Source organism: Canis lupus, chromosome 19 (assembly GCF_003254725.2).
Source record: "Canis lupus dingo isolate Sandy chromosome 19, ASM325472v2, whole genome shotgun sequence".
Taxonomy (NCBI): domain Eukaryota; kingdom Metazoa; phylum Chordata; class Mammalia; order Carnivora; family Canidae; genus Canis; species Canis lupus.
Genome location: NC_064261.1, coordinates 47,351,649 through 47,364,171, shown reverse-complemented (window position 1 = coordinate 47,364,171; position 12,523 = coordinate 47,351,649). Strand labels below are relative to the sequence as shown.

The 12,523-nt window shown below is 36.9% G+C and overlaps 1 protein-coding gene across 4 annotated transcripts in view; it reads left to right on the top strand.

Moving 5' to 3' along the window:
- ZEB2 (zinc finger E-box binding homeobox 2) overlaps window positions 1–12,523 on the top strand; it is a 137,743-nt gene that overhangs the window by 94,753 nt on the left and 30,467 nt on the right. For all 4 annotated transcript variants that reach the window (XM_035702351.2, XM_025431374.3, XM_025431381.3 and 1 more), the window contains one exon: window positions 1,458–1,529. In XM_035702351.2, coding sequence (XP_035558244.1) covers window positions 1,458–1,529 — 72 coding nt within the window. The remainder of the gene's footprint in view (window positions 1–1,457; window positions 1,530–12,523) is intronic.

The following is a 12,523-nucleotide window of genomic DNA, read 5'->3' as shown; positions in this document are numbered from 1 at the left end:
CCATATATTGAACTTCTAAATGTTTTATGCAAAACGGCCCCGTGAAAATATTCCTTAAGTAAGAGAGAAGTCCAGGGCCAGAAACAGACTTGAAGTGGTTGTGCAGTTTAAACAAATACCACTCAAATCATCTGACTGTTATGGGTAGTAGCATTAAATTAGCGTCTATTTATATCGGGGCATTTTACCTTAAAAGGCCCATGCTTTTTTAGTTCTGATAATATACACAGATAGGCGGCAGGCTACTACTTGTAAATCATATATTTTAATTTTGCTGTAACATTTGCTAGAACCTGCTTTTCTCCCAGATAATTATGACTAGAATGCGATAAGCAAAGGATGGTCAGGATAAATTTGGGAATTTACAGAGGCCTATTTATATAAAGTTTCTCTCGTTTTAAGTAAAATGATGATCAGAGAGATGTTTATCCTGGATCGTGTTTGGTTCTCATTAGTTTTGTTATTGTAAAAATACAATTTTGTAAAAAGCCTGTGTTTAGTTGACTTGCCTGGAGCGTTTTTACCTGTCAGCTGCCCTTCTCTGCCCTCTCACACACTCTATAATGTGGGAGGCAGAAAATTTAAGATCTCTCCTGTTTTTCAAACTCTCCCTAATTTAAAATATGGCAATTTTTGGAAAAGAGCCTTTTATCACCTATGAATCTTCAATCCCAGTGTTACATATTTCCATCTTCGTTGCCACCTTGAGCTCTCGTTACGTCTATGTGTCTTTCTTCAGAAAATGACTACAATTACACTTATGCTGGAGCATAAATGATAAGGAGGAGAGAGATTTACGGAGCGGTAGGGACAGGCCTAAGGAAGGTATGTTTTAGAAGTTTATATAAAACAGTGAAACAGGTGTTTTTTTGTTTGTTTGTTTTTGTTGTTGTTGTTTTTCAAATACCTCCGGGATCCTTGTTTTATAAACTGAGCACTTCAAGTTTTTATATATAGAGTTAGGTTTTTTTTTTTTTTTTTTTTTTTTTTTTTTTTAATATATGCCTGCATAGATTAGCTCCATCGTAGCCACTCCAAGGGGGAAAAAGCGTGAAAATCTGACTGGCCACTAATCATCCAGAGTTACCCGAGGCACAGCAGCTAGCCTGCCTCTTCCTAAATACAAATACTTAGTTGCTTTTGACTCGTATTGAAAAAATAATATCTTTCCCCCTGTTTGTCACTAGAACTGCCACCAGAAGAAAAGCCCTCCGTTTGTCCCAAATAAGCACCTCTGTTTTTCACAGCTTGCAGTAATGCTTAAAGTAAATAAGTTCTTGTGTAGCTAGCACTATTGGATTCATTCAATTGCCTGAACAAAGCTATTGTTTAGCGGTTTACAACAAGCCTTTTCTCTGTTTCCTTTAAAAGAATCTTCCTTGTTCCTGTGGTTGGCATGCTTAGTATAGTAAGCCTTTCTACAGTTTTCAAATGCTAACGATAATTTTCCCCCACAGAAGAAATGAAGGAAGACTATGACACTATGGGGCCTGAAGCCACGATCCAGACCACAGTTAACAATGGTACAGGTAAGTGGTGTCTACTACGCCGAGGTTGTACCTGCCCCATGTCCTGTGGCCCTGGGGGGTGAGGAAGAGAAACACGGCCCAGGCACACGTGTCCCTCCAAGACTTAGCAATTGAGTCAGGCATTCCAAGTCTCCTGTTTTGGTCTCAGATCGGAGTTCCCTTAATTTCATTTTATTTTACTTTATTTTTTTTTAAATTTTCTTCAGCAAGTGTACCTTTCATTCTTAAACCCCTGATTGGCCTGTGAAAGTTGAGAAAACCGAACTGGATGTAGACATTTTTTCAGAGCAGGGGTTAGGCAAATTTTTGGTAGTGATTTTTATTTTAAAAGACTGCATAAATAATCACAAAATTAGAATGTAATAAGCCTCTCCTGGCTACCACTTGATATTAGTCATTGAGAATTCAAATGATATGCTGTAATTTAGACTGTAAATGTTTTTTTCAGGAAGACAAACCAAATTTCCGTGAACATTCCTCACAAAAATTGAACACCTGAGCTCCTTTTTATTCTTTCTGCACTTTTAATTCTTGCTCCCTCCTCTAAATAATGTCTTCCAGGCAGAAGGTTTAGAGCGAGGAGACAATTTCACTTCTTTTTAATGAAGCTCAAAAAATTACAGTAGGAAAGCAGTAAGCAGTGTTATCTTCTACTCTGCTCCTGCTGTGGAGTGGGATTTCAGGACAGTGGTGGCATTCCATGTTCCTCCCCCAAAACTGCACGGCATCTTCCCTCAAAGTCCCGCGTCACCAGTGCAAATGTACATTGACTCACTATGCTTATCTCTCTTTTCCTGGATAAGGCTAATTATTTTTGGTGTTACAAACAATCCTTCACACGGCCAGTACAGATGTTAACCTAGTGCCCCATATCAGGTTATCTCTCCAAACAAAACAAAACAAAACAAAACAAAACAAAACAAATCGCATAGCTATTTCCATGCAACCCACCAATGAGAAAAAAGTCACAGTGTTATGAAGTTTTAGAAATGTGAATAATTCAGATGATAGTCCGATCTCCCTTGTGTTGATACACATCATAATAAACTGCTCATGCTGTGCTTCTATTTAGAAAGTCCTTATTAATAACTTACAAGGCACTAATTCACCTTGTTGGGTGTAAAATAAGAGAAATAATGAACAATTGTAATTTTTCTTTCATTTGAAAATGTCAGTGTAGGGTACAAAGATGAAACTGCGCAATGTGGGATTAGGGAAAAGGTATAGAGTTAGGAAAGATTAATCCTACTTTTCAGGTATAGCTCTGGGGATCACTAGATTGTGACCTTGGGCATGTCAGTTATTCTCTTTGGAACTTAGTTTCCCCACCTGAAAAAGAAATAAGTCACACTAATCGTTTCTTAAGACTATGTCCATGTTTATTAGTCTATGTTGCACCATATAATATAGAAACAAGACAAAATAATTACATGTAAAAGCATAATAATGAAGAAATAGCATAAATTAGATACTTTCTATAATGTCCCAACTCATGGGATCAGAAATGGCTTCATGTTTTTTTTTTTAAGATAAATGTTACATTTCAACTTCAAGCATAAATAAATCATAATTCTTATTAACTTTATTAGGCATTCAGAGTGTCACAAAAGTAATTTATCCCACAACGTGACAATTTGCTAGCGGTTTATACACTTGAAGTCTAAAATGATATTAAATAAAATTTATTTCTGTTCAAAAGATTCAAAAATCAATTCTGAATGTGCTTTCATGTGGCTTTAAGGTCTCTTTTTCTGATACTACTTACTATTGCTTATAGTTGTTCATGTGTAGTCAGTCAACAAATAAATAAGCATTCACTGAGAGTCTTCTGTATACACCATTGGTGCACTTGTGGTGGAAGATGGGCCAGGAAATTTAAGACATGGTTATTATTTAGTTTGGGAGATGAGACTAACAAAGAACAATAAGAGAAATACGTGATAAATATGCAACAAATGGTAGGAACTGTAATTATTTCACATCCCCAAAGTGGGAGAGATGCTATGGGTTGAGTATTCAGAAAAAGCTCCATGACAGAGGTGAAACATAAGCTAAGTATATTTTCAATGAGTATAGAGAAGCGAGGAAGAGCTTTCTAGCAGAGGAATGTGTGAGCCAATGAAGGAAATTGTGAAATCTATTCAGAGGATGGTGAGTAAAGGATTCGCCTGAATCAGAGGGTTCTAGGAGGGAATACATGGGAAATGAAGCTGGACATTTAAGTTGAAGCCAGCTGATGGAGGATGTAAAGCACCAGCTCAAAGAGTTTGTGTCATGTTATACTACCGTGATTTCTGTGGGGGAAAACCAGACTTTGAGAGACCAACTGGAAGTCATTGTAGTTACTCAGGTGTGAAGTGACAAAAAGCTTGTCCTAGGGTGGTGACAGTGATGAAATTAGCAACATGATTTCTTAACAACCAGTCGAATCTCTGGGTGATGGAATCAAAATGGCTTCAGGATTACACGTCTGCATGTTTAGAACATGGCAGTACTTGCTATTTCTAGATAACAAGGCGGATCCAATTTTGAGAAGATCTTGAGCTAGCCTTTAGATACGTATTGTCATATAAAAGTTATATATGGATGTGACTATGAGAAGGCCCATTGGAAATGAGGAAATGAAACACAGGAAGTCAGGGCTGGAGACATAGATTTGAGACTGATGCAAATATATTCCGATAGTATTTAACATCATAGGACCATGGCATTAGCCATTGAGAGTGTATTTATTGAAACAAGTAAAAAGCTGAGGCCAGGGCTCCTGGTGGGTAGGGAGAAAAACCAAACTCATTGAAAGAGAAAAGATTAAGGTAGAAAAAAAATAAACAACTAGAAGGCAAAGAAAGAAAGTTTCAAAAAGTACAGAATGGTCAATTCAATCAAAAGATTCAGATAACTACAGTTGAAAGAATGCTGAACAAATACATTGGGCTTGGTAATTAGGAATTGACAGGTGACCCTCAGTTTATCACTCTGCCCTTTTAGAGAATAAATACATATTTCTTTACAACCACAAGTTGCTGCTTCTTATCCCCCAGAATCTTTTCAATTGCTAAATACACGGGGAATTGAAAGAAGACATCTTTTCTGGTTGAAATTGCTCATTAATGGACCATCTCTTTGTCTCTCCCCAAGTCCTAAAAGATCCAGCTACCAGCTGACCTTCTCTAGCCATCCCCACTTACAATGATTATCTTCTTCCGGTGAATGCTTATTGAACAAAACACCTAACCTTGCCATAAATTCTGTCGTGTGTTGTTAATTAATGTGCTGTCTTTTCCAAATTAGATTGCAAACTCTGAGAGCGTGGATTGTGTCTTAGGCTACTATATTGGCTATAAGAGCGCCCTAATTTTTTTTTAACTTTACCCTTCAATCTTATTTTTTAATTTAAAAAAAACTTCTTGTAATTATTTTTTAATGTACAAGGTTATATTTAGTATTTTAGGCATACAATATAGTGATTCAACAATTCTATACAATACTGAGGGCTCATCAAAATAAGTACACTCTTAATCCGCATCACCTATTTCACCCATCCGACCCCACTTCCTCTCTGGTAACCATCAGCTTGCTCTCTATATTTAGGAGTGCTTTAAAATGAATAGGCTCTCAATATATTTTTAATGAATAAATAGGGAATTAATTTAATATCAAATATCATTTTTCTTTTCTAATCAGAGCAGAACCAACAGACTTTGAAATAGATACATTCTAAACAGCTTAAGCAAATTTTCTGATAAAAAGTGCTGTTATTAATGGGAATAAGTTGTGAAGGAAAGACAAAGCCAATGTCTCTAATACTCCTCTCTGAATATTCAAACACACAGAATTCGCTCCTAACTAAACGTAAGGAAAAGACCTCTGAATTTCCTTCTCAGCTCTACACATCTGCTAAATAGCAAAAATTAATTAAATTCATCTAAATGGAGAGAATAGTCTTTAAGAATGTAAAAGTATCTTCTTGGTATATTCTGCTAAGTTTAAAGCTGCAAGAAGCCGTGGCAAGAGTTTAGTCAAATAGAATCACAGAATTCTAAAATCAAAAGTTAACCTACAAATCAAGTGCTTAATTGTGTTTTGATAGTTGAGGAAACAGTAGTAAAAAATGCCACATACCTAACTTGTGACATATTTGGAAATAAAATCTAAGTTACCTGACATAACCTTTCCCCTCAGAAGGTTTTTCACCGCTCTGAGATGTCCTACTAGAAACTATGCTATCATCTTTGACTCTTACATACTTTATCTAATTAGTCATCAACTACTATCATTTCTACTATCACAAATAGCATATATCACTTTTATTTCTCCCCATCACGTTTTTCACTATCTTGATTTAAATCCTCATCTTTCATTTGAGCTGTTACGATACTTTGTTAACCGGACTCATTTCAATCCCTAATTTCTTTAATTCACTCTTCACGCTAACAAAGTTAGTTACAAGTTGTTTTCCTAGCACTTGGGGCATATGGGTCATTGTAACTCAGTCTCCCACACCACTTCATATCCAACCTCGTATGGTTCTCCACTGCTTTCTGAATGAGTCGGCATTTGAGTTGAGTTGGCATCCTCATGATGTATCTATCTTGTCTTTACTACCCCTTCCTAGTATATACCTCAACTCTGAAAGACTCATTACTATTTATACTCCTTTGCCTTTGCTTATGATTTTCCATCAACCTAAACAGCTACTCATTCTTTTTAGTCTGACAGCACCATACACATTCTTAAAAGCCATCTCCACCAGGAAGTCATCTTCTCCCACTCAAGATTACTCCTCAAGATTCCTTAAAGATCTTCTTATAGAATTTATGAATTTCCTTTCATATTATACTTAGTTGCCTGCAGGTATGTTTCTCCCTGCTAGATTGTAAGCTACTTGAGGACAGAAATGGTATGGGGTTTTGGTCACTTTATCACTATAGATCCTAGAATGGTCTAGGTCACAAAGAGTTTTTAAAGAGATTTAGGGAGTGAATGACAGACAGACACCACCACTTGGGCTTCCTTTCATATTTCCAGGTTGGCATATTTTGATACCTGGTATGCAATTGCTAACCAGACATTTTCATCTCTCATTACTCTAATCTCCCAAATGAGAAAAATTCAATTACATTTGACTGGTCCCCAGCCTTTGTCTTCTCCTCTATTAGTCAGTCCATATTCATCCTTATAACTCTTTTCTCATTGTTTGAATCCCCTTCTTAGAATCTTTAATTGCCTCTTAGTACCCATAGACAAAATTCACATTCTTCGGACCAGTGTTAAGTGCCATCCATTTTATACCAACAGTGTTCCATTCTCATCAGACCAAATCCCTTGGTAATACAAAAAAAGGATCGCATGTATGCCAACCTCTGAATCTCTGCCCACGCTGTTCCTTGAGACCCTAATATTTCACTCCCTTTCCTCTGCTTATGTAAACTCTACTCACCCTTCTGTTCCTCAGGGCCAGTTCACATTCCATTTCCTTAATGTGGTCATCCTAAAACACCTCAAACCACGTCAATCTCTTCCTTCTCTGAAATTCCACAGCCCTCAGGTGGACACTGCTAATTTTAGCATGTTGAAGTGTTCCTCTTTATAATGTTTACACCTATTTTACCTAGTTAATTTTGTGAAGACAAGAGATTTCTTGTGCTGTAAAATGGGTGTAGATTATCATGCTAGGATAGCATAGGATTGTTGAGGTAATTAAATAAGTAATATTTATTAGCCTTAGTAAGGGCCCCAAAAATATTTGCTTTAAGAAGGGACTATACCTTCTTTGCCTAAAGGACACAGCACAGTAGTGAACTCACATGGTAGGTGTTATGACAGGTATAATGAATGAATGAGTGAATGAATGAATGAATGAATGAACAGTTGGTGGAGAAAAAATAGTCTCTGAGAAGGGAAGCCACAATAAAGGAAAACATTCCCTGTGAAGGGGATTCATTCCAGTATCTTCAGAGAGTGAAACCAGGATTTAAGTCCCTGAAATCAACTTGTTAAAGGCAAAGAACCACAGTGTTTATCACTATATTTTTTTCTACAACAAAGTTAGATTAGCAGCAGCACAGCAAAGTTGATTTATAGCATGAGGTATTGCAAACCCTGATTTACATCAACAACTTTCTACATTGCATTTAATATTTCTACATTGGTTTTAATGTTTTAAAAATGAAAGAAATTGTATGCTCTACCACAGAAGACAAACAATGTCCTTTTATAAAGGACCTTACGTCTTCCGTATTTTAATCAGATTCAAATTCAGAATAAAATTATTATGTAGAATTTTTAAACAGGGAGGGGGAAAAACATTTTCTAAGAAGATTAGAGAAATGGGAAAACTTAGGGGCATTATAAAGCCTACATGCTAGTAGTAGCAAGGATCTATCATCGGTGCTTGGTGATCATTAGCATTAATGCGGTTCCACGTGCATATCAAGACCCAAATAGGCCCCTGATGTTTTCCTCTCTGAATGTGTGTAAGTTATATTTATTCAGACAATCTAGTACTCTAGTCATAAAAGGCTATTAATAACCACCTGCATCTTTCCTTCCTTTGCTGGGAAAAGAAAAGCACCTTACAACCTTACATCTAGAAACTGGGTCAGGGCAATTTAGGTCTCAGTTCTTAATCTTACAGAACAGAATAAAATTACTGCCCGAGAACTAACTATATTGACTCCAACTATAGTCATTAAACATACTTCCAATCTTTTAAGAATAATATATGAATACTTTTGCACATGGAAGGCAAACGTTGGTTCGGAATGGTTCAGATTAGTCGAGAGTCAGATAAACAACATTTGGATTTTGTCTTTATCAATTACTAGTTCATGAACTTGAGTAAATAAGAATTCATTTCTACATCAGGAAAGTGGAAATAATGATTACCTATGTACAAAGTCCATTGTAGGGATTAAATGGTATATTATTATCACTTTTGAAAGAGAGGGAGAGTGGGGGTGGGGTAGAGGCAGAGGGAGAAGCAGTAAGAGAATCTCTTTTTAAAAATTTAAATCCAATTAATTAACATATAGTGTATTCTTAGTTTCAGAGGTAGAGTTCAGTGATTCATCAGTCTTGTATAATATCCAGTGCTCATAGCATCACATGCTGTCCTCAATGTCCATCACCCAGGTACCTCACCCACCTCCTCCTCCTCAGTTTGTTTCCTATGATTAAGAGTGTCTTATGGAAAAAAAAAAAAAAAAGAGTCTCTTATGGTCTGCCTCCTTCTCTGATATCATCTTGTTTTATTTTTTCCTCCCTTCCCCTATGATTCTCTGTTTTGTTTCTTAAATTCCACATATGAGTGAGGTCATATGATAATTGCCTTTCTCTGATTGACTTATTTGGAATCTGATGTGGGGCTCAATCTCACGACCTTGAGATCATGACCTGAGCTGAAATCAAGAGTTGAATGCTTAACTGACTGAGCCATCCAGGCACCCCAATGATATATTATTTTTAAAGTACCTGGTGTATTGCCTAACATACACTGATGCTGACCCTGATTTGTTTATCTTGCCAGTTTGTATCTACAGGCAAGCTTTAAACCAATTTTATACATTAAGAAATAAATGGATCCTAAACTGTTTCCTCCCTTTACACTGGTTCCTCATTAACTTCTTTTCTAGAAAACAAAAATGCAGTATTTAACAAATTTGTAATGGAAGGACTAACCAGTCAATTTTGAGAGCCTTTGCCAATTAAATTCTTTTGACGTCTTAGAAAACCAACCAGACAAGCTATAGGACAAAGGTCTTTTCACTGCTCCAACAATGCATTTGAGGTTTAAAATATGAATATTGAGAAGGAATTGCTTATTGCTTAGTTTTTTATCTCATTTCATCTCTACCTAGCATCCTTTTTTAAACGTAGAAGAAGATGTAGCGGTAAATACAATGTGTATAATGATGAACTCTGTCAAAGACTTTTCCTTGATCACTGACTAGCATCAGGAATCATATGTTGTTTTTCTTTTGTTCCGAATGACAAACAAATCAGCAAATAATAAAACGTTCATCACTTTACCGAGAAACCTACATTTATTCTTTCCTCTCAGATTAGTAGTGTGTAGAATTTGAACTGAGGCTTGAGAAAGAAACTCTAAAGAAATAGAAGATATAGTTCTTGTCCCTAAGGAATGCAAAATCCTGGAGCACCTGGCTGGCTTAGTCAGGGTTGTACGTTTGAGCACCACCTTGGGTGAAGATTATTTAATAATAAAATCTTCAGAAAAATTGTAATGACATGAAGGTAAAATTTACAATAAATTTTAAATTTATTTTAATAAATTATAATTTAAAAATTAATAGCTTAATTAGCTATTCAGATCAATAGTCACTTAAGGTGACCCTACTAAGTTTAAGGCATTTTGTATTTGAAAAATACAATGAACAGTCACCGTCATTTAGGACTTACCTTCAATTGGGTAAATAAAATGGTAATAAGAATAAGGTGAATAAGAAATGTGTGTAAAATGTTTAGCACAATGTTAGACATAATAAATGTTCAGTTGTTGCTAGCCATCACCATCATTATTATTAACATTATAACAATATATGGATGAAGATGTTTTATTTGAAATACAAGCTCTGTTGGTTCAAGTGGAAGGTGTTTGATATTGCAGAGGGCTCTTGACAGTGTAGGGTGAAATATTGGAGACGTGAGGTAGAGCAGCACCTTAAGAGACTGCAAATTTCATAGAAGATTTTCTTTAGGAAAAAGGCTTGTTAAATATGGCTCTATGCAAAAGTGAGGCATAGAGAAAGCTGAAAATGTAAAAGGAGACTGGGTAAAAGATGGAATAAGTTATCAGTAGTTGTGAGGAAGTAGCTTTAGAGAGTAGCCTTGGCTGCAGGCGGAAGTTACATCTTTCTTAGAATAAGATCAAAAGAAAAAGGAGGAACGATTATAGAGATTTGGGGTGAATTTAAGGTAGTTCAGGGAATTCGTGTCATATGTGTTGCCCTCTTTGAAGTGAGTAGGAAAGGAGATGATCGGTTGACAGAAAGGAAAGGGAGTAGGGTTGGAATCTTGAAGAATGGAAACCTAGAGTAATTGCCGTGGACAATATGTGGAGATTCAGTTACCATCACAAAAGAATATCCGATTTGGATAACGTAGACTAAACAAGTGTTACAAGTATTTACATTTCTTTAGCCATCTTTGATACTCCAGGAGCAAAGAAACTGGGCTGGATTTTCGTTGGGCTAGGTGAGAATGACACAAAAATAAGGGACAAGGACGGAAAAGACTTCAAAGCTCTGAGGTGAACTGAGGCAGGTAAAACCAGAGCAGGTGAAATGGCCGGGAAGGGCCGGGTTATCGCAACGAAGCACCTGCCTCAGTGGGATGAAGACCTGCATGGTGGGGAAGGGCAGAAGGTTGAAACAGAGAGTGGAAGTTTCAAGCTCTAGTTTGCAGAGCTGGACTCATGCCCGGTTCAGCCGAGTACCCAAGTGTGGCTGTCCCTGTTGCTAGAGAGACTCAAAGCCCCGGAAGCCAGGATCCTGCCTGGACTCTCTGTTGAGCCATGAAGTTTCCCAGAATTATAGCATTGGCAGCCTGGGGTAAACACAACCATGGGATAAGTGTCATCTTACTTGAGCTCTGCAAGTAGTGTCCGAAAACATGGTGGCAAAAACCAATGACCGAGGCTTCAAAGAATGGCAGGTACAAACTGGACGGTGTTTGAGGGTAGAGATTAGGTTTGCTTTTCTCCAAAGTCCCTCTCAGTGGGCGCGGTGTTCATACCAGCTTGGTGGTTGACAAACGGGTTGTTTTGTTGAATTGATGAATAAATGAGCAAACAAATAAAAGCTGAGCAAATTAATAACTTAGGAACATTGGTTTGGAACAGTCGTGTGAATTGAGGAGTATGTGGACCTCTTTGCTCTGTGAGCTTAGACGGATGAAAGCAGGAGTGGCTGTGCTGGAAAGGCCTGTGAGGGATGGAGTATTATGACAGGGTGACACAGTTTCATCTAATCTGAAGAAGTGGAACGCATGTAGGAGGATATCATTAAGCATGTGGGGGGATAAACAAGTAATATGTGGAATGGGAAAGCAAAATGAACCATGAATAAAGGGTGGTGGTTTTTTTTTTTTCTTTCTTTCTTTTTTTTTTTTTTTGATCTCTAGTTCCAAGTTAAGTTTGAGACATTTTTTCCTTACTAGCACCATCATAGTTAATAAAAATTCACCTTTGCAAAGTTGTTTCATAAAGTTATTCCATACTGAGTGCCCTTAGAAACACGGCTAAGTAAGAAATATCTAAAAGAGGAAAACACAACCCTTAATTATTAAATGGAAATTATAAAAAGCATCTCGAGTAGAGAATTTGAAGGACTTTTATGTTCTCACTTTACCCTGATAGGCTTGGATGTGGACCACACAGTGAAAAAAATGAAGAGCAGGAACATGAAAGGAAAAACTGAGAAAAAAAAAAAAAGCTTAAAATTCCATATTTTATTTATACTGAAGTGAGCATTTACCATCGCTTTCCTCATCCTAACTTATGGTGTTATAATGTTGTTGTTTAGAACTATTTATAATGTCAGCAATCTTGTCAGCATCTAGGACCTATTCAAATCATGTCAAATCAGGCATAATGAAAAACTGAAAAGATGGGGTTCTTTCTCTTTCTCTCTCTCACTCTCTCATATTGAGTCACTATGATACAGTGGAAAGAGTAGTGGGTTAAGAGTCAGGATATATGAATTCTCCGTCGAGCTTTTCCAGAAATTATTTGTCTAACTTTGTATGAATCATAAACCTCAGTGTACCTTCGTTGTATCATCTGTTAAATGAGGACATTAGAGTAGAAATGTTGAACTCCACCCCACCCTACCCTTGCTTCTAATGAATTTTTACTGGGAAGCCTGAACAAAGACAACAAAGCACCGGCTGAGCTAGTTGGCACGGGAGGGGGAGGTCGTGCCTCATGGTATTATACCCAGGGCCCTGTGTTTGTCAGAGCTTTGACTTTGGTT